At 39.4% G+C, this 22,762-nt stretch overlaps 1 protein-coding gene across 1 annotated transcript in view; it reads right to left on the minus strand.

The window, feature by feature from the left end:
- Nucleotides 1-2,470: 2,470 nt before the first annotated feature.
- Nucleotides 2,471-22,762, minus strand: part of BRCA1 (BRCA1 DNA repair associated) — a 21,521-nt gene continuing 1,229 nt past the window's right edge. Inside the window, exons 4-21 of the mRNA XM_057379529.1 lie at nucleotides 22,432-22,520; nucleotides 21,751-21,890; nucleotides 20,902-21,004; nucleotides 19,991-20,036; nucleotides 19,388-19,524; nucleotides 15,669-18,899; nucleotides 14,903-14,988; nucleotides 10,905-11,083; nucleotides 10,566-10,732; nucleotides 9,779-10,104; nucleotides 9,059-9,146; nucleotides 8,386-8,463; nucleotides 7,868-7,908; nucleotides 7,164-7,247; nucleotides 6,731-6,785; nucleotides 5,494-5,567; nucleotides 4,481-4,541; nucleotides 2,471-3,494 (exon numbers count right to left, since the gene is read on the minus strand). Of these exons, the coding sequence (XP_057235512.1) occupies nucleotides 3,391-3,494; nucleotides 4,481-4,541; nucleotides 5,494-5,567; nucleotides 6,731-6,785; nucleotides 7,164-7,247; nucleotides 7,868-7,908; nucleotides 8,386-8,463; nucleotides 9,059-9,146; nucleotides 9,779-10,104; nucleotides 10,566-10,732; nucleotides 10,905-11,083; nucleotides 14,903-14,988; nucleotides 15,669-18,899; nucleotides 19,388-19,524; nucleotides 19,991-20,036; nucleotides 20,902-21,004; nucleotides 21,751-21,890; nucleotides 22,432-22,520 (5,089 nt within the window). The 3' untranslated portion in view covers nucleotides 2,471-3,390. The remainder of the gene's footprint in view (nucleotides 3,495-4,480; nucleotides 4,542-5,493; nucleotides 5,568-6,730; nucleotides 6,786-7,163; nucleotides 7,248-7,867; nucleotides 7,909-8,385; nucleotides 8,464-9,058; nucleotides 9,147-9,778; nucleotides 10,105-10,565; nucleotides 10,733-10,904; nucleotides 11,084-14,902; nucleotides 14,989-15,668; nucleotides 18,900-19,387; nucleotides 19,525-19,990; nucleotides 20,037-20,901; nucleotides 21,005-21,750; nucleotides 21,891-22,431; nucleotides 22,521-22,762) is intronic.

The raw sequence follows: 22,762 nt of genomic DNA on the forward strand, positions 1-22,762 counted from the left end.
AAACAGGTTATGGAAAATTCTTGGATGTTTTTCCTCACCCACACTTGGTTCCAGGCACGGTGAGAGTCTGGCAGTTCTTGGTTTGTGGTGAGGATTCTTCTTCCTCTAAAGTATAAACTGTTTGTCTAATCCTGAACTGGTTTGAGGAGTTTCTCTCGCCAGTGCTGCTGATTTTTCTGCAARAGATTTCTTAAACCAAAATAAACCTTCAGTGAATCAAAGCCAGGAATGAGAAACACGAGAGAGTGCAAGCAGGGGAGGAAATCCTCCACACACCTCCTAAAAAAGTTTCTGGAGAGKTTTTTGTGAAAGGGGGGAAAATGAACAAAGGGATGAGGAGCCCGTGGGAAATGGCTGACCCAGCATCCCTGCAGGGTATAAATAGCTGCCCTGATTCTCTGCATTCCCTYTAGACAGCTTTGTCAGATCTTGCCTGGTGAGTGCTTGAAAAAGCATCTTGGCAGCTCCTCTGCCGGCTTCAACTCAGGTTTGGGGATTTCTTCCTTTTTTTCTGCACTTTCCCTCCCAGCCGGGCTGCCTGGGCTTGGTGTGGCTGGGGAAACTGAGGCTGCTCAGGTTTTTGGAGCCCTGAAAAAAGCTCGCTCGGAGCTGGAATGTTCCTACCCAGCTCACATTTGGGGATTTTGAGCAGGATTCACCAGCAGGACACAGCCACATGCGGCTGGCCAGCCGCATGTGGCTGTGTCCTGCTAGTGAATCCTGCAGGTGAATCCGTCAAAAATGGAAGAAATATGCCAGTACAGGTTTTCTGGCACAGTGAAATCCATCTGACAGGCACTGCCCTGATGCTCGGAGCTGTTTTGGAAAGCTCTGCAAGGGCAGAGTGACTGCACTGCACAGACCTGAGAGATGCGCGCATGGAAACGCCTCGGGAATGACGAAATTTTGGCATTTCTGGAGTTTCTGGTTCAAAGGGGAAGGAAATGAGAGGCTGCTACAGGCTCAGATTTCATGGGCTGGTCCCAAATGCTGGGTGGTGACCTGAGAGAAACGAGGGGAGTGCATCCTGTGTGAAGSGAGCTGGGACAGCTGCTTCTCCAGACACGCAGAAGCTGGGGAGTCTTTTTTGTATATATGAGGAAGTAGAAAGAAAATCAAACCTTAAAAGTGCTGGGATTTTCCCCTGTCAGCATGGGAACAGCTCCAAGGAACCTGCTGGAGTTCACTGTGCACCTACACAGGTTTTTTGTTCACCAGCATCATTGTTCAGCAGCTCTCATAGTGCAGGGTGCCATCCCCACAGGGAACAGAAGGAGAGTACAATTTCTCTGTACAGCTTGATCCAACTGAGCACACCCTTCCTTTTGGGCTTTTCACTCAAGAATTAGGTACTGACCAAGCAAATAGAAAAAAAAATCCAGTAAGACCAAAGATTGCAATAACCAGACTTACAAGTAATTAAAAAAACCCAACAAATCTGGTTTTTATCTGATGGCAAAGCCTCAGCCAACCTAGAGCAGGAACCAATCTTTGCTGTGTTTCCTCTCTCCCTGCATCCACTGCAGGTTTCCCACCCTGCAAAGCATCACAAACCTGCTCTGGCACAGGAGCAAACAGGGAAGAAATGGAGCTTGATCCTGACAGAGTATGAGCCACAGAGTGCTCCAACAGTCCAGGGGCTGGGGCTTTGTGACTGATGCTGGAAATCTGGAGAAGTACACATGGATTGCACAAAGGAGCTCCCCTTGAACTGCCTGCTCCTCTGGAAGCAGATCTTGGGCTTTAGAGCTGTGTTTGGTCATCATTTCACTYCATTCAAATCTTCCACGAGATGGAGATCACTACAAAAGTTCACAGGTAACATTTACAAAAACAGAATTTCCACAGATCTAGTTACTCCAAGGAGGAGTAGCAGCACCATGGGTGTTATTCCTATACACAATTATGTCAGCTTTTACCTGACAGAAAGACCCTTTGCAGCAAGATCTGGGGGACAATTTCCCAATGGCCAAAGCAGAACTGTTTTTCTTGGCCTTTTCCTTGCATCTACCAGGCAGCATTTAGTTGTTGCCTCCAGCTWCCCTTTGAAATGCAGATTATAAAATACCCACTGCCAGCGTGGGCTTTTGAGATAAGAGGAGCATCACTCTGAAAGCCAGGCTGAGCTGAACAGGCTGGTGGTTATGGGATATTGTCACACAGAAGGGAACAGTGGTGTGTGGCAGCTGAGCAAACGCTCGTGGCACTCACAGCAGCAATGCTTGATCAGCCTACCTGCACTTGGCAGCTGCAAGGCAGTTGATAACACATTCACATCTCAGGGCTGTGACAATTGCAATTCTGATTGCATCTCTGAAATCCTCATTTACATCGTTTACTTGCTCTAATCAGTCTCCACTTCCCCATTTCAGGAGGTTGGACTTGGGTATTTTTTCACATTTGCCTCAATTCAAAGACTGAGGGACTGGTTYACTTAAGAAAAGCTAAACAATCAGGTAAAATACTTGCCAAAATAATTTTATTTCCTTTGTGCATTCAAATATTTATAAACATACTTTCTGTAACTTTTGAAAACAGCAGCATCTTATCACAAAACAATTTTCTGAACTTAGCTACATTTTCTTCTTTTTAAACAACCAGTTCATGAGAACAGATTCTTCCTGCTCTCAAAGTACAAAATCAGGGGTGAAGCTGAACTGCTTGGCAACAGGAACAAGCAAGATACTTTCTTTCATAAAAACCCAATTTCTCTGCAGCCTCATTTTGCAAGCAGAGACTGTTAGAAGCAGATTCACAGGGCCACTTGTCAGAAATCAGACCAACAGCAATGCTACAGGTTCCTGGTTTTAAATCAGACCAACAGCACTGGTACAGGTTCCTGGTTTTAAATCAGACCAACAGCACTGGTACAGGTTCCTGGTTTTAAATCTTGCCTTCTGTCCAGACTCAATCATTGGCTTTCTGTGGACCATGGGAAGTGTTTCTGGTTGGGGTGAGCTGGCCCTTTGATAACAGGAAAGCTGTTTGTACAGTTTCAACACCACCATAATCGATCAATGRCCAAGGCTGATACATTAATAATCATGAAATAGTACTCAGGGTCTGTATTTAAACAAAATGAAAATGTGGAGATTACTCCAGAGTGCAGGGWTGTTGTAATTCAAGCCCTGAGCCCAACATGCCTCTTTGAAGCCACTGTCTCCAAACTGTCCTCAAGTTTCTAAACAGAACAGGCTGCAGTGGCAAATGCTGCATCTCCATTTCTGCAAGGAGAAATGCTACATTTCCCAACTTTCAAAATTTCCTTAACATTTACAATTTCAAAACAGCTCTTTAAGTTCACGCAAAGCTTTAAAGAACAGTGGGTAAYTCCATCTTCAGAGGGCAAAATGAAGTGATTGTGTCATGAAGAAGAGCTGCTCCTCACCCTTAGGACACGAGGTAAGCACTGAGCTCCTGGCACTCGTAGCAAGCCACGCTGTCCAGGACCCATTCCCGAGTTACCATGGCAACGTTGTTCTGCTGCTGGATTGCTGAAAGACAAAGAATCAAACCATGCAGTGGTAATTGAGGAGTCAAACCAGCTTAAGGTGAGTCTGCTCTGCTTTGTGTGTGATGTTTTAAAAGCTTTGATGAAAATCAAGAAATCTCAAACCAGTGATGTTTAAAGTCTCAAAAATCACAAGTCTGAAACCAGGCAGGTAATGCTGCTGCTCCAGAGAGCAGAGCTGTCTGGCCACAGGCAGTGAACACACAGCATAAACACTAAAAACAAAGAATGCAGTGGTTATATTTTAATTTCAGATCTCAGTGACAGAGCCTTGGTTCCTGTYTGCCCAGGCATATTGAGTGTGTGACAAGCAATGAGTGTCATTAAGACAGAAGCAACAGAAAATTACTGAAGTGTTTTTAGTTCTTCCTCATCCCAGGATCTTTTTCTCATTTTTCCAGTGCCATGGAAACAAACAGCTGGGTTTTTTTACATCATTCTGCTTCACTTGTTGGACTCCACTGTAGACTACCCAGCTCCCATTCACTGCAGAACCCCACTATCTCCAAGTCTGGAACACTTGAACTTTCAATATCTCATGGTTTCTCCAGAGTATTTTGCTTAAAAGAAAAAAATGTGCAACTCTTATCAGTTAAAGCTTTTTAACACGACCTTTCCAGACCAAGGGAATATTGTTCCATCTGAGGCTTTGTCCTAGATCTTRCTGCTCCTCCAAGGACACCCTTCCCCAACTTTTAAGAACAATTCAATTAGAAAAGTTTCTGTAAAGCTGATGATACAAAAAGGCCAACTGAGGCAACAGCTTTTATCTGCCAGAGCAGCTTTTAAGACTCTATTGCTGGTTCTTGAGTCAATATACTTTATCCTTCTAGAGTTTTCTTTCAAGACTCCAGATACAGTAGAGTTTTGATTCCTCTACAAACCTCTGATATTTAGCTGTTAAAAGGACAGATGTGATAAAGACACTCAGGGTGTATCAGAAAGCAGCCCATGACAGTGTTGCTTTACCTCTACAATCCRTGGTTTCCTTCCAAGCATCTGGCTGCACAACCACAACAGCAGTGGAATTCTAGGATTTCAAGATAAAAAAAATTGAAAATGCTTTGTTATCTGTCTGTCCTTACATCATTCTCATCTCTRTCTACAGAGAGCAATAACTGGGCTAACTCTGCTTCAGAGGATCATTTTAGAGGAATTTAAGAAGTAGCAGAGGGACAAAGACATTAATGATGTCCTTCTGTGATTTCTCTCCAGAAATGCTGCGACTGCATTCAGCCACTAAAAGGCTTTTCATGCTGGAAAGGGAGGCTCAGTGCTGATTTCAAGACTAATTTAGTTATCTGGCCAACAGAAACTGCTTCTCCACTAGAAGGAAGCTGTCTTCTGGGGAAGATTGGCCAGGCCAGGGAGCAAGGGACACTGGCAAGCTGTGCAGGGACACTGCAGGGTCACTGCAACGGACACTGCAAGGGACAATGCCAGGCTATGCAGGGACACTGCAAGTGACACTGCAGGGACAATGCCAGGCTGTGCAGGGACTGTGCAGGGACACTGGCAGGCTTTGCAGGGACACTGCAAGGGACACTGCAAGGGACACTGGCAGGCTTTGCAGGGACACTGCAAAGGACACTGCAAAGGACACTGCAAAGGACACTGCAAGGGACACTGGCAGGCTGTGCAGGGACACTGCAAGGGACACTGCAAGGGACAATGCCAGGCTGTGCAGGGACACTGCAAGGGACACTGCAAGGGACACTGGCAGGCTGTGCAGGGACACTGCAAGGGACACTGCAAGGGACACTGGCAGGCTGTGCAGGGACACTGCAAGGGACACTGCAAGGGACACTGCAAGGGACAATGCCAGGCTGTGCAGGGACACTGCAGGGACACTGCAAGGGACAATGCCAGGCTGTGCAGGGACAATGCCAGGCTGTGCAGGGACACTGCAGGGACAATGCCAGGCTGTGCAGGGACACTGCAGCTCTGGAAACTTTGGGAAGGTGACACCCATCACCACTCACCGGTCTGTGTGTGAACAGGTCCAGCTGCTGCACCACAGAGGCACCACAGAGCTCCACCATCCACTCCAGGTGTTCTGAGGAAATCAGAACAACAGTCAGTTATATTTCAGTGWTTTATATCACATTGAGGCTGACACTATTCCCCAAGCTCTAATTTGAAAGAGATGTCAGCCTCGGTACAAAATCAGTCCTTTCACTTTCAAACCTGCTRGGGAACATCATCTCCCTCTTCCTCCCCCCTAAGTCAGGTCTGCACAAAACAAGACCCTGAAAAAGCCCTGGAACACATGCCCAGAACCTACAGTCACTATTTATTTCCTCTTATCATAAGGATGCAAGACATGAAAYGAGCATTAAAAATCAGAAGTTAGCACTGTGATTATCTCTCATTAACAAAAGTAGCCAAAGTACTTAATTTCCAMCAATTTGTGGAATTGGTGGTGAAGAAGATTAAGTGCCTCAAGTATAAGTGGCACAATTGAGGATCACTGCAGCAGGTGAAAGCACTGCATCCCTTGCAGCAATTACTGTAAATGTCAAGAGATGTGAGCATATTTCACCCAGTCAAAAATAAAGTTATATTGGACAAATCAAAAGGCAGCTACTGAATGAGTGGGAAGTCAAGTACAAATATTTTAAGCAGAAAAATTATAGCTTGGATTTTCAAAACATGTAGCATACTTTATTAAATTTTAAAAGTAAAAAAAATGAAGCTATCCTGCACAGCTTTTTCTTTGTATATTAAATTYTAGCCTTCTCATGTTTCACTTTTAACACCTGCTTCTGCAGACAGAAAGGTACAACAAGGATGTATCAGCTGCTAGGAAAAGAATACTTAGGAACTGTTTGCTAATACAGAAAAAAAATCTCAAATACAAGTGTTGAAGAGCATCAATAACAATTACCAGACAGCATGACATTAATGCTTTCCCTTCAGTGCTAGAGAATCAGAGATAAAGTAGATAAAAGGCCTGGTTTGAAATACAGCAGAATTACCACAGGGTTGTGTGAGGACATTCAAAGAGAAGAGAACACCATTTCCTCTCCCTCTGGARATACAAGTGGATAAAGTTCTTTACCTACACTCTACCCTATGCAGGTATTTTTAAAATTACAGAGGAAAAGAGGTAAAAAACTATCCAAGAAGAGGTCAAATGTAAAATTCTGGTGAATTCACAGCACCCCTCCAAATATTTTTTATGTWAATGGTTCATCCAGCTCCACTGAAACAACACACCTGTAGTCATGTCAGTGAAAGGGCCACAGCAGCAGATCTCAAAGTCTTTAAAGATCTGAAAAGCAAGGAACATGTTAAAGTTCATGTGGGGGTTTTAAAGGACAATTTAATATGCTGTTTTCACTGCCCTTCCAGGGCTTGTTACCAAGTTATCACTATTTCAGAAAGTGTATCCAGAGCTCTTTGTAACCTACAAACCAAAAGATTATAAAAGGCCACTGACCCTGTGTTATAAAGAGATAACATTCACTCCAGGCTCAGTGAGTCACTGCAGAATATCTGCTCTGCTGACAGAGCTGACCTTTCATGCATAAAAATACTTAATTTGTACAACTCTGGGTATGCAGAACAGCAGAGAAATTGGAAGAAGTTCCAGGCATTCAGCAAGCACAGGCACATATCTGAAACAGGACAGAGTTTGCATCCCTTGTACCTTTTCAGTCAGAGCCTGTCGAGCCCTCCTGGGACCTTGATGGTTTCGCCCATTGATTACATCCCCTCGAACTTCAAAGTTCTCCTGGAACACAACACAAACAGGGAATCAGAAGTTAGAGCCTGAGAACACAAAGTTCTGCATCAGAACAGGAAAAGGTCAGATTTCCAAACTGAAAATCTGTGAGTGTGCTCAGGAAATTAATTAAATGGCTTTGCAAGAGAAATGGTGGAGTAATAAAACCCCTGCAACATCAGGAAATTTTAAAATAAACAAATTATAGTCAAACTGTACAGTAGTCTTGCAAACTGAATAAAAGAAGCAGCACACTCYAAGACTGTAATTATCTTTTCAGTAGAGTCTTATTTGATAGAAATTATCTCTACATAACACTATTTTMTTAAGCAAAGAACAGATCTTTTGCYCTATGCCATAATTTATTAATATCAGTAGGAACACTTGTAAAAATAAATCTATAACCTGTTAAAAAATTAATAGGAACTCGTAATGTCTCCAATAACAATGAACACATATAGCCCAAGTATGGTTTTTGGTCCTGGCATTTGGTAAAACTAGAATTCCAGGTTTCAGAGCTAAAATTCCATATATTAAATGATTACATAATATCTGAGGGGACTGCTAAGGCCATCAGTGTAACAGCATTACTGAACCATTTGAGACTTCATTTAAGATAAAAGACCTACCTCATCCAGGATCCTTCCTTCTTTAAAAGACTGAATTATCCCTAAATAAAAAGATCAGAAAAAGAAAAGTCTTTTTATCCAGCAAAATTGTTCTTCCACTGCCAGCAGCCTGACTTCATTGCTATATTAAATTGAAGGGATTTGTACTAAAGGAATACAGTGGAACATTGAAAGAAACTAAAAAAAAAAAATTTTACCTTTTATAAATAATACTAGTTTTATATTAATTGATGCCATGCACTGCAAGGATTTAAAATAAGAGAGACAAAAGGCTTTTGCCACAGTGGGGAGCAATCCAATGTGGCTTTTTGAAAACAGAAAAAGTATTCACAAGAGTAAGAAGCTTGATGTTGMTTGTTTGTTCAGGTTAATTTAAATTTTAGAGTATTTAGAAGAAACACTGCAAAACATCAGAGGGTAAGACATGAAGAGATCCTTTTTCTTTACTGTAACAAGTGAAGGCCATACTCAGGGTAGAAAGGCAAAGATTTCTTAGCTCCAAAACAAGTTATACATACACAGATAACTGACCACCCATTTTCTTCCTGCAATGCCCAGGAARTATTTCAGTGTCCGTTCACACACCAGCTCCTCATCTGCAGAGCAAACAAGAGTCACATCTCTTTTAGTTTTGTTACTAGCAAAAAAAACAGGTTATTTGTTTGGAAAAGCAAACATCTTTTGCTAAGTGCTGCTGCAAAGCATTAAAACTATACAAAAGGTCCAAAATTCCAAATTTCCAAGTGTCACAATGTTACTAAACTGGAGGAAATGAGCACATGCACCTCTTGTGAACCCTTTTTAAAATTATTAAATTAAGATAAGAAGCAAGAAAAGGCATTACTTCTTTGGGAATTATCTTTGTTTGCTTTTGGTTGGCTCTGAACTACTTCACACTAGCATGCTGTAAACATCTGAAAATGATGACCAGGCAGCTGGAGAAACAAATATCAAATTATTTTATTTTCATTAACTTTGAATGACACAAGGAAAAAAAATGCCCTCACACTGATTCTCTGAAATAGAATGAGAAAGATTCACCAGCTTAAACAAAAACCTTACAACAGAGAAAACAATCAATACCTTGTCCTCAAACTTATTAAATTTCTTGCTGACCTGTCTGCTTGTTGGTTAAACTAAAGGTAAAATTCTCTGTCCATATAGGATTTGATCASCTGGGTCCCAACAAACCTGTTTTCATGATGACATGGGTTGTTCCTTCAGTTATTTGATTAGATAAAGTGCTCTGAGTTTTTTTCACAAACTTCCGGACCACCAACTGCAAAGTAGTTAAGAAAATTAACAGTTAGCAAAAAATGAATAGTTTTAAATCACCCAACAGCCCCAGTTTGTAGGAGCATAATGTAATAGGAAAATTACTTTAAAATATCAGTTTTATGTGCTGACACATAGAATGTACATTTCCTAAATCAGTTTTGGCACCATTCAACAAAATAAAGCAAAGCAGAGCWCTTGGTATGTGTTTTAGAACCCAAAAGCCAAATCCGATTGGAAACTGAGTGCACAAACAGGTTTATTAGCAAATGAGAATTATTATTTACAGAAATGCTGACTGTGGATCAGAATTTGGGTCAAGCAGCACCATCTGAGAACACAAACTGAACCAAACACCCCACAGCCCCTCCCCAACTCTAAGGCTTCCTAGAAGTCCCCTGGCTTTGGAATCATGTTTTTTTCCCCCAGACATTAAGGATTTCAAAAGTTCAAAGCCTGACACTGCCATTTCAGGTGGCATTCTCACAGTTTTAGGAGTGATAAATTTGACTTAACTTGCTGCATTGCTCACCTTCAATTCCTACCAGATCAGTTTTATCATACTTAGAGATCTCTCTRTTTAGTGGTAATCAGGAATCATTAATTAATGATTTCAGAATTCTGAAATTCACTTACATGCTCGCTGTGATTCAGGCCTGATGCCACAATTGACATTTCTTTCCTCTTARTCACAGCTGCACTTGCAGAATTTTCTTTCCCAGTTGCACTGTGCAGAACAGGTAGAGAAGAACACACACTTCTCTTCAMWTTGTTTCCTTGGCCACAGCTTTTTTCAGTGTCCTGAGTTACACCAGGCTCATCTGTGGCTTCTGCACTCTGAGGGCTAAAAAGCCTTACAGAGGAGGAAGGGTTATCTGGACTCTGGCTGTCATTTCCAAAAAGATTTGATGAGCCAGATGCATTGTTTTGCCTGATCTCAGATTTCTGCTCCTCTGCGTTTTCTGGAGGAAAAGAGAAATTATTCCTTGAGAAAATTGCATCTCTTTTTGTAGTCATGGTAGAAGGCTGCTACTCTCTCTTTTAGGTTTAAATTCTGCAATCATTTCCTATCATTATGTGTTTATTACTTCATCTTTGCCTCTATCATTACATTTCCTGATCTACAGACAAGACATCAGAATACCTGTGGAACTTTTAGTAGCAAAATTGTCAAAGAGTATGAATTTAAAAGTGAGACAGAAAAACTCCTATTGCTGTCAAAATGCTGTCACACCCCATCTCAAGGGGCAGCCATATAGCTGGTCTTACCAAACAAAGTAGTAACATCTTTTGAAAATTACCAGGAATATATAAATTAAAATCTTTGTTTTACAGAAAAAGTTGTATCTTGGTAATATGTAAAAACATGAAAAGGAGAACACCACCAGAAATCAAAATGCACTGGATTCCTCTTAAATGTTACCTGTTTCAAGCTGACACTGTCTGTATTCCTGCACTGCTTCCTGAGCAGGATTTGCCTTTTCAGAGGGAGTTTTGTTCTTTACAACACTGTCACGCTCAAGGCCTTGCTCCAGGTCTAAACCCTTTTTGTTAGGGAGATCAGAAGATGGAAGCAACAATTCTGGAGACCTTGAGAGAGGGAAATTGATTTTAAAACCTTTTTCACTCTAAGTGTCAGAAAAACGTAGCAACAGTTAGTAGAAACTATAGTAACTTCTCAGAGAGTCAGAGGTATTTTAGATTTTTTTAAAAATAAAAGTTTAGAAAGAAAACCCCCCAAACATTAAACAAAACCATTCACCTTTTATTTTCTTCTCTCATTTGATCCATTCCAAATGTTCCTTCAGCACTGGAATGTGGCAGTTCCTTATGGATGGGTGAAAATTCACAGTTCTGACTTCCATGCTGCTTCAGTGCTGCTTCAAGCACAGCCATTTCTTGCTGAAGTTTTTTCAGGCTAGTTTGCATTGCATTCTTTTGCTGCAAAGGAGACACAAGAATGCCAACTTTAGCAAACTCAGGATAAATTTCTTTAGCAAACACTTGAAAATTAGAAATAGCACAATTGTTCTAAATTAGTTTTTACCAGGTTTTCAAAAGGTGACTGTGGTGCTTTTACTGTAACAAATAGTTCACACATTCCACATCAGAAGCAAAAAACCCAAACAAGAAGTTTATCAGAAGCAAAAAACCCAAACAAGAAGTTTATCAAAGCAAAAAACCCAAACAATCCCACACTTGTTTTGCCAGTCACAATATTTTGTTTTAGATGTCTCAGAGTTTAATCAATCAGAAAAGTAAACAACACAGAACACCTGCACAAATTTGTTGAAAATTTAGTCCAAACTGCATTAGTAGCTCAATACAATGATGTTCATTATTAAATTTTAAATTGAGTCTTCATTTTCCACCATTACTAAAAGCMCCAAAGATGATTTAAAGGACTAAAATGTTTCATAATATTCTTCCTTATTTTCCCCTCAAAATTACATGTGACTAAAGACATGCCATAGGCAGGTCCTGAAAAGAACAGCTCAAGGTTTCACTGGATCCTTTTAAAAACCCAAATGCTTCACCTTCCATGATGAAGCAATTTCCACAGAACTGAATGTTCCATTTGTAGCTCCAGCACTGGCACCGTGTGGAGCTTCTTTGTTACTGAACCCACAGAAACCCCCAAAATCACCCAATATATAAATTSAGGCATTGAGCAGCATTCAAGGTATTAACAGCAGACAAAAAATACATTGCTAGACACACCTTCCATTAGACATTCCCTGTGGGGACTTGTATCTATAATATTCTAATATAGATTTGATTTGATCTTTATACACAGAAGACAAATCTCTGTGCTTCTAAATATCATATGGTAACAAATCTGATCCTTATCACAAAATCCTTATAAATTCCTATATTTAAAGCTTTTATATACAAGAAGATGACATTTCCAGCATTGGTCAAGTGTGGAGATGCATTAATTAGCACCTGCCACAATTAACYACATAAGCTGTGGCCATTGCAATGTAAGGTCAACAGGAGAGGCAAAGCTGGACAAATAAAGGTTTAGAAGCAGCTCTTCAGTTCTGCATTAATTATGCTTTTGGAAGTAATTTAGTGATAAAGAATTATGATGAAAGAAGTTTTCTATCCAGTTGATTTGACAGCTTTTATGGCCTTGCTTATCTCCTCAAATTCGAGCTGCTTCTGGCATTTAGGGCACAAACTCACCTGTGTAGTGAGTATTTCACCCTGGGAGAATGGCTCACATGAATCTTCCACAATACTTATTTCACTCTCATATCCAGATGCTTCACCTTGAAAAAGGTGGGAAAAAAAAACCCTGGGTTAAAGAAAAAAAACAACCAACACAATCCATAATCTCTTAACCACACAGAGGTTTTGGAGAGCTAATAACTGTAAMAATAAAGTGACAAGTTTTGAAAATGTTCGTGTTAGAAACACAGATCTCCTTTAAGTGAACATTTTGAAGAACACCATGTCACATACATGACAAATGGAACAGAATTCAGTGTTTCAGCAGTGATGAAAATTCTAAACATTTACAAAGGCCATAAAAAAGTCAAAATGTTCACTACAAAATTCTACAGCCAATTTCTACANGTCATGGTAGAAGGCTGCTGCTCTCTTAGGTTTAAATTCTGCAATCATTTCCTCTCATTATGTGTTTATTACTTCATCTTTGCCTCTATCATTACTTTTCCTGATCTACAGACAAGACATCAGAATACCTGTGGAACTTTTAGTAGCAAAATTGTCAAAGAGTATGAATTTAAAAGTGAGACAGAAAAACTCCTATTGCTGTCAAAATGCTGTCACACCCCATCTCAAGGGGCAGCCATATAGCTGGACTTACCAAATAAAGTTTGGTAAGTAACATCTTTTGAAAATGACCAGGAATATATAAATTAAAATCTTTGTTTTACAGAAAAAGTTGTATCTTGGTAATATGTAAAAACATGAAAAGGAGAACACCACCAGAAATCAAAATGCACAGGATTCTCTTAAATGTTACCTGCTTCAAGCTGACACTGTCTGTATTCCTGCACTGCTTCCTGAGCAGGATTTGCCTTTTCAGAGGGAGTTTTGTTCTTTACAACACTGTCACGCTCAAGGCCTTGCTCCAGGTCTAAACCCTTTTTGTTAGGGAGATCAGAAGATGGAAGMAACAATTCTGGAGACCTTGAGAGAGGGAAATTGATTTTAAAACCTTTTTCACTCTAAGTGTCAGAAAAACGTAGCAACAGTTAGTAGAAACTATAGTAACTTCTCAGAGAGTCAGAGGTATTTTAGATTTTTTTAAAAATAAAAGTTTAGAAAGAAAACCCCCCAAACATTAAACAAAACCATTCACCTTTTATTTTCTTCTCTCATTTGATCCATTCCAAATGTTCCTTCAGYACTGGAATGTGGCAGTTCCTTATGGATGGGTGAAAATTCACAGTTCTGACTTCCATGCTGCTTCAGTGCTGCTTCAAGCACAGCCATTTCTTGCTGAAGTTTTTTCAGGCTAGTTTGCATTGCATTCTTTTGCTGCAAAGGAGACACAAGAATGCCAACTTTAGCAAACTCAGGATAAATTTCTTTAGCAAACACTTGAAAATTAGAAATAGCACAATTGTTCTAAATTAGTTTTTACCAGGTTTTCAAAAGGTGACTGTGGTGCTTTTACTGTAACAAATAGTTCACACATTCCACATCAGAAGCAAAAAACCCAAACAAGAAGTTTATCAGAAGCAAAAAACCCAAACAAGAAGTTTATCAAAGCAAAAAACCCAAACAATCCCACACTTGTTTTGCCAGTCACAATATTTTGTTTTAGATGTCTCAGAGTTTAATCAATCAGAAAAGTAAACAACACAGAACACCTGCACAAATTTGTTGAAAATTTAGTCCAAACTGCATTAGTAGCTCAATACAATGATGTTCATTATTAAATTTTAAATTGAGTCTTCATTTTCCACCATTACTAAAAGCACCAAAGATGATTTAAAGGACTAAAATGTTTCATAATATTCTTCCTTATTTTCCCCTCAAAATTACATGTGACTAAAGACATGCCATAGGCAGGTCCTGATAAGAATAGCTCAAGGTTTCACTGGATCCTTTTAAAAACCCAAATGCTTCACCTTCCATGATGAAGCAATTTCCACAGAACTGAATGTTCCATTTGTAGCTCCAGCACTGGCACCGTGTGGAGCTTCTTTGTTACTGAACCCACAGAAACCCCCAAAATCACCCAATATATAAATTGAGGCATTGAGCAGCATTCAAGGTATTAACAGCAGACAAAAAATACATTGCTAGACACACCTTCCATTAGACATTCCCTGTGGGGACTTGTATCTATAATATTCTAATATAGATTTGATTTGATCTTTATACACAGAAGACAAATCTCTGTGCTTCTAAATATCATATGGTAACAAATCTGATCCTTATCACCAAATCCTTATAAATTCCTGTCTTTAAAACTTTTATCTACAGGAAGGTGACATTTCCAGCATTGGTCAAGTGTGGAGATGCATTAATTAGCACCTGCCACAATTAACCACATAAGCTGTGGCCATTGCAATGTAAGGTCAACAGGAGAGGCAAAGCTGGACAAATAAAGGTTTAGAAGCAGCTCTTCAGTTCTGCATTAATTATGCTTTTGGAAGTAATTTAGTGACAAAGAATTATGATGAAAGAAGTTTTCTATCCAGTTGATTTGACAGCTTTTATGGCCTTGCTTATCTCCTCAAATTCGAGCTGCTTCTGGCATTTAGGGCACAAACTCACCTGTGTAGTGAGGATTTCACCCTGGGAGAATGGCTCACATGAATCTTCCACAATACTTATTTCACTCTCATATCCAGATGCTTCACCTTGAAAAAGGTGGGAAAAAAAAACCCTGGGTTAAAGAAAAAAAACAACCAACACAATCCATAATCTCTTAACCACACAGAGGTTTTGGAGAGCTAATAACTGTAAMAATAAAGTGACAAGTTTTGAAAATGTTCGTGTTAGAAACACAGATCTCCTTTAAGTGAACATTTTGAAGAACACCATGTCACATACATGACAAATGGAACAGAATTCAGTGTTTCAGCAGTGATGAAAATYCTAAACATTTACAAAGGCCATAAAAAAGTCAAAATGTTCACTACAAAATTCTACAGCCAATTTCTACAAGCATTTCAACTGGGGGAAAAAGCTTAGAGAGGCTGTGAAATTTTGCTGACAAGTATCACATTGCAGTAATAGAACCAGGATTTCCCTCAAAAATGAATTCCCATCTGACAGTCTCTAGGGCCCAGTCTGTTCATTTGTGCTCTGAACAAAGAACACTGGAAGAACATAATTTTCAGGAAATAAACCACTGAGGGGTTTTTTGTTTGATTGTTTAAGGCTGATACATTCCTTTAGAAGAGCAAGCACCCCATAAATACAGAACAATGTTCCCGTGCAAACACCAAAAATTTTGGTGTGTAAGGATTTTATAAACTGAGAAGAGATAATAAACAGATTATAAACAGCTGCAGAGATAAAAATCTTGGCTTTGTACCTAGGTGTGCTCCCATATCTGGATCYTCTTGGCATTCATCTTTGCTTCTCCTCAGCCCTCCATTACAATTTTGAGAAGTTTCTTTACTCTCATTCACGTTGCTGATTTGTTTGGATACAGGAGCTTGTGGCGAGTGTTTCTTCAGCTCTTGTGCTTCATTAACAGATTCTTCAGATGCATTGGACTGGGAAGAAAATAAATTGACAGAGCATTCTGACTCCTGGCTGGGTGAAACACACACATTGTTTAGGGCAGCTTCAGGCACTTCCTGCATAACGTTGTCATCATTGCTCCCAGTGGGAGGAAACATGTTGGGACTCCCTGGAGACTCCACCACCGRTGGTATTTGTTTATCAACCTGCAAAGGTGGGCTTGCTGCTTTGCTGCAGATCAATGACTGAAAGCATGGTAACTCTTCATCCTCACAGGATTCCTCATCTGATGATGGCAGTTTCTGCACTCGCCTTCGAGATTTTTGAATACCTCGAGATCTTGGCTTAGAACTTGCATTTCTGCTGKGCAGTTCATGTCCCAGGGCGTTGTCACTTTTTGCAAACACCGCAGATTGCTCGTTCCTATCCGTTTCACAGAAGCTGCTGTTCTCAATATCAGTATCAGAGCACAGCAARCCATCAGGGGTTTCAGAGGAACCTGTGAGAACACTGCTCCCTCTAACAGGTTCTTCTGGAGCCTCTGCAACCAAACACTTGGGCATTGCTGTGCTAAGGGTTTGGRCTGCTTGCTCTTCATCCTCTGTGCATTTGCTTTCGCTTTTGCTACTTTCTGTCCCAATGACTTCACTGCTGAATTCAGCAGGGTTTTGCTGACAAACTGCAGGACAAGTTATTGATCTGGACTGAAAATGTAGATCTGGTTCTTTGCAATCAGCTTCAGTCTTTCCTGCTTGACTGCTCTCTGAACTGCAGCCTRTTCCCTGGCCCATGTTTAAATCAGTTTGTTTGGAACTGTGCTTTGCTGTGTTACTCTGATCACTTTGGCTTTTACTACTTTCAGTGGGATTCTGTCTCAACTCACTTCCTATCCCTATGTCAGTTGACACTGGATTTTCATTGCCTTGCTGTTCCAACAATCTGTTTTTGCTCTCAGTCTCAGCAGTGCCTGTTCTTGCTGGTGTCWGAGTCCCTTGATCAACACAGGCAGACTCACAAGTCTTAAGCTCCTCTTTTTCAGAAACCCTGCTCGAGCTTTGAGCAGTTTTCTCTTCTTGCAAACTTTCTGGTTGTAAATGTTTGCTAGGCTTGTTTTCTACCTGAGCAGCACATGATGGATTTAAATTTGCAGAAGCAGAWTCTTCCTGCCTGGGAATGTGAAACAGGCTAAAGGATGAACGCTTTGAATGCCTAAATATATTCCGTAGATATTGTGTGTCTAATTCACTGTCTTCAGCTTCCTTAGGCAATTCCAAAACATGTTCAGCCACTGGCARCTTTGGAACACTTTGTGAATTGTGCCCATACTCCTGGGGAAAAGCAGAAGGTGATTCAGTGTTCTCTTCAGTCTGGTGAGAAGCAGTAGGCACGGAGGGAGGCTGCAGGAGGAGAGGGCTACCTCGTATTTCACTGTCTTCAGAACCTGTACCAGGCATGGTGGAGCCCCAGTTTGAAGGCTCATGTGAAGATGAAGGATTGAACAGATTTTTTCCAGTTTCTGCAGTGGCAGATAAATTCTTTACACCAACCTGCATTTCATTTGTTTCCAGTTCACCCCCCTTCACATTAGTGACTGRTTTGTGACTCAGCATATCCTGAGGCTCACACAGATCTTGGCATTCAGCAGAGGGAGTTGCCACATTCCTTTGGTCTCCAGAGACAGACTTTCCACAATCACTGTCACTCTTTCTCACTCCCTTTACTCCTTTCCTTGYTCCTTCTGTCATTTCTTTAGCACGTAACTGAAGCCTTCTGCTGCGTCTGACTTGATTTTGCTCCAAATCAGCTTTCCTGGGCTCTCCACTGCTTGGATAGCTCTCAATCTGTGGCTCAGCTGGATCAGGGGAAACAGAATTTCTATCCACTACCAGCTGTAGAGCACACATAGTTCTAGTGGAATGCCTGCATCTTTTTGCTGCAGGATTTCTTTTTTTGGTGCTTTTCTGATCACAGCTATACATTTCTAATTCTCCATCACAGTGCTTGCTGGTGACCTTCTCAGTAGCTTTCTTCCATGTAGAGTTTCCTCCTTCCTCAAGTTCTGTCAGTGTGTTATTTGCTCTATTCTGAGAGAGGGGACTCTCATTAACAGCAACACTTTCATCACATCTTTTCTTYTCAGCATCTCCAAGGCACCAATTACCACTTTGAGGGTCCCCATCTGCCTCTTGTGTATCTTTTTTCTTGATGAAATCCTCAGGCTGCAGGGCGCAGGCAGTCTTCCTTTTTCKTTTGAGTCTGTCTTTGCTGAAACTATCCAGGCTCTTCTCAGCAGCCACATCTTCCTTTCTCATAGCAGGCAAAGCATCTCTCAAGGCAGAAGGGGTATTTGATTTCCTCTCTCTCTTGTATGTTTTTCCAAATATTTTGTCTTTGATGTTATCTGCTGTTTGTTTTGACCGCCTCCTGTTTCCTTCAACTGCTGCAATTTCCATGGAAYCTACCTTAGGGCCAGTCTTTTCTGAAATACAGGATTCTTTAACTGATAAACACAGATCTCCTTCCCCTGAAGCATCACTTGATCCAGCAGATTCAGCTGGGGAAGAACTGGAAGACAGAATCTCATTGCTTTTTGAAAACCATTCATTGACTTTCTGAATGCTCCGCTTCAGTCTCTTCTTGGAGACTTTGTTCATGGGGGTGGAGTGAAATGTCTCTGGYTGAAGCAGCTTCTCCAGAGGAAGTTCCTTGCCTTGGAAAGAGTTGTTCTCAGGTTCACACGCTTCTATAGCTTCTTCACCTTGTACAACAGCATCCATTTCCTTGCTTTCATCCATCCTGCCCTCTGAACTATCTTCTAAATCACACTCTTGGTTTTCACTGTTGCACTTKGTTTGCTTTTCATCCATTTCTTCTGCGTCCTTTAAGGATGGTGTGTCCCCATTTGCTTTGGGAATGGCATTACCTATTCTGTCACACTGCTCTGGGTGTAGRTCTGCAGCCAGAACATGTAAGGGAGAGCTCTGGCATTCAGTCACATTCACTTGGTCAGCTTTGGCACATCCAGCCATGCTCTGAGTGCTTTTCTCACTCAAGCCTTCCTTTGAGAAATCACTTTCACCTGTTAAGATTTATARGTATTATAAATTATTAAGCTCTATTTTACACACACAAGCACAGTAACGAGCTTAATGGCTACTTTGTTTCAAAAGACCTGCTCTTATTTCCCCCAAACCAGAATATTACACTGCACAAATCTCCCTCTAGAGAAAGGCAGAAAGATCATATTACACGTTCTTCTATTTTTTTTACATGAATTACCAGCTGGTGCTCTCCAATTGTACTATAAGGTATGATATGGCTCATGTAGAATAGATKAAGTTTTGTACTTTGATCAAGTTATTTTTTCCCTTTTTGTTCCTGTGTATAGAACATCCACACTTAAATATCTAGTCTAYAAGAATAATCTCATATCATACCATCACTAGGTGTAGGCATCAACAGAACTATATTATAGAATGCAAATAAAATGTTAACCACAAATAAAATAAAAATGCTAACTTGTGGTCTCTTYCAAGCTTAATCATCTTTGTCACCAAAATAACACACCTATGACATTTAGTAGTGTTATTTCTTTGGYATTCAGCTTGTTGGGCTGTGCAGGGCAAGAATTTTCATTCTCTTTCTCAGCACTCTCAAGTTCTTCTAATCTTTCTTGAGAAGAAATCTGAACTGCTGCCTCAAACCTGTTGGGAAAGAAAAGTTACTTTTATTGCAGACAAAACCACAACAGACAGAATAGAAGATGATATTTATTTTGCCCTTTTTGCTCTCTGAAACAATTTCTGGAGAAGCCAAGCTGCATGATTGATATTCATCACAACTAGATACCTTCAGAGTTTCAGGTCATTTCTTTAAAAAAATCCTCCCTCACAATCCTGAATTTAATATTTACTTTCTTAAACACAGTAAATATTTTTCTATTGAAGATCTATGTAARCAACAGAATATTTAGAAAAGAGTTTTAAAGCATGTAATATGGCAAACTGTTGGAACTCAGCTACCCATTACACCCTAATGCTCTCAAAGTTGAAAATAATTTGTCAGCTTAAGAATTCTATCAGTCCTATGCTCAGAAACCAGAACATAGKAAATGAGAATATTGAACTATTTTCTTTAGAAAATGTGTATTCCTTAATCAGCTTTACTTACCCAGTTTTGTTTGCCTGTTTAAAAAACTCTTCAGATGATTCAGAGCCTGAAAACAAATCAGCTGTTACTCTGGTTGGAATGATTCAGAGCAAGGTGACTTGCCAGATTAAATGTTTATCATCAAATACATGCTAGTCCTCTCTAGAGCTAGATGCTTTCAATTTTTAGCAGTTGAAATCAAGTTAGTTGTGAAGTATTTTACCTAATTATGATCTCTGTGTATAACTATCTACATGGCTCCAGCATAAAATTCTATTTAAGTACAACGACTGGTAACTAAGAATTAACTAGCTAAAACTTAGTTTCTAATTTCTAAATTTATACATGAAACTACTAGTAGTATTTAGAATTTCAAATTTGAGCCTAGTAAATACAATAAAGAAAAAAGCAAGGAAATAAACTGTACCCATTAAAAGCAGTAATTCCTTCTTTGAAGGAACAACATAAAAAATAAGATATGCTTGGCATCTGTCTTGTTTCTCATAGCAGTCAACACCAGATAAAATAAAATTCTGAAGAGCTAGGATAGATAGCAATAAACTATTCATTTCTCAAACAGACTTTATTCTCATCTCAAGCACTGGTGACAAGGCTTAGCATTCTTTAGGAAACAKTAGTTACCTTTAGCTATAACAGCTGCAAGTTTTTGCACATCTGTAAACTTCTCTTTGGATCTTGCACACAAAGGCTTAAGGGYTCACTACAKCAGMATTATTTSCCATTATATAATAAATTATRTAAAAAMCCCTTTTGATTTACRARCTTGGAATTATCCATGATTTGTCCYTTTGTTGTCATTTAGKGTGTTAAGGAGAAATTAGTGTTTATAAAGATTTGAACATAATCACCTTTCAKTACTTTGCAAGCATTGTACACAAGATCAATTAGAGTGGATTTGCAACAGATCTTACCAAATTCCATATAAATACCCTTTTGAGAGTCACATTTCTGGGCTTTGTTTCTTGGGCAACCCATTTTGGGATCTGTAAGCTGAATATTCACACTAGCTTCCTGCTGACAGAAAAGCAGAAAGGAAATAGTTATTTATAAAAGTGGGGTGTTAAAAAAAAATCACAGCTATTTAAACTTTAGCAGGGGGCTAATATAAATATTTAGTTTATATGCATTGATAGGTTCTATGCAAAGGTCCTGTACAAGTAATTTATCATGCTGGTATCAGTAATGAAATGTGTCAATTGAAATAATTTATATGCACTTAACAGATCAAATACATTCTGTGGTGTCTAACATTCCACTCAGCATTAAGCAAATGAAAACAGAAACAACATGTCATGGACAATCACACACACAGAAATTACCCCAAGCTGGGTAATGCCTCATGAATCCTAAGACATAGTTATGATCTTACCCCTAAAAATGATAAAAACCCTACAAATAACATGAATCCTTAGGCATAGTTAGGATCTTACCCCTGAAAAGGTGAAAACCCTGCAAACAGACAGTCTCATGAAACAAGCAGGTTGAACAAGTTTTCAATGCTAGTTGCAGTAACAGACTATATTATGGCAATGTTACATACAAATTTAGGTCATTTTATGTAAACATCTTTCTCAAGTGGGTTAGGAAGACAAAAATATATAGACAAAAATATAATATGGTTCAAGACATTACTAAAGACAAACAGCAATCTGAGATCAACCCAAAACCTCCTACTTCATTCATTAATGTATATGCATGTATACACATTCCAAATACATTTTTAAACAATCCATGAAAATAAAATGAGAAAGAACAGTTACCAAGGTRCAGTTTTCTTGTCCTTTAGCACTTGTCCTCCTGTTTCTGAASCCCTTACTTTGGATGACAGAACTTTCTTTACWTAGGAACTCAGAAGCAGTGTCTTCCACAGATGTTTTAGGAAAGTCATGACTCTTTAAAACTAAAAAATATTATTAGGTTAAAAAAAAATAACCCCACAGATTATGACCCAAATGTTATATATTAATGAAATAGACTTTTGTATACCCCATGCATTTAGAGCATATAAGCTAAAATATGTTTATCCAAGAAAGAAATCTTGTTGAATTATTAGTCTGATTATTCTGAGTACTCTTCAAGTAACAACTCTTCAAGTAATAACTAAATTTTCGATCCTGCCAATTAATTTTCCCAACCAGTTTTGGTTATACAGATAATCTAACAAGAACAGGATCTAATTCTAGTGATTTTAGAATGGCTGAGCAAGTTGAAAACAATTAAATAATAAAGTCTATTTTTTAAAAACACTATCATCTGCCCCCAACCATAATGTCTTGTTTACCAAAATATAAACAAGCACATGTCTGACTTGCCAAGAAAAAAACTTTCAATTACTGTTCCCATCCTTATTACTGCACAGTAAATGGGATACCTTATAAATAATAATGATATGTCAAAATYTGATTTAAAAAAAATTGGGGGCATACATTCACACCACTTACACTTCACTCCAGTGTCAAGCTCAAAAGCACGGATGGTTTCCAACAGTCCTTCAATTAGTTGCTTAAATCTGGAATTTTCTCTCAGACTTCTGCAATAACAACAGTACTTCAGTTATTTTAAGACAAATGAATGGGTTAACTATAAATACTTCTAGAATGTTGGCTGAAACAAAAAAAGGGATAGAAATCTAAAGTGGAAGATGAGAGAATAGGAAAATTTTGCCAAGGAATAACAACAGAATTCCACCAAACAAACATTACTTAAATGGAATTAAAACTATGACAAAAGTGAACATATTTTTCCAAATGTCATTTCAGTAGAGAGAAATCA

Source organism: Malurus melanocephalus, unplaced genomic scaffold, assembly GCF_030028575.1.
Source record: "Malurus melanocephalus ecotype Western Australia unplaced genomic scaffold, MMel_1.1 scaffold_411, whole genome shotgun sequence".
NCBI classification, from domain to species: Eukaryota; Metazoa; Chordata; class Aves; order Passeriformes; family Maluridae; genus Malurus; species Malurus melanocephalus.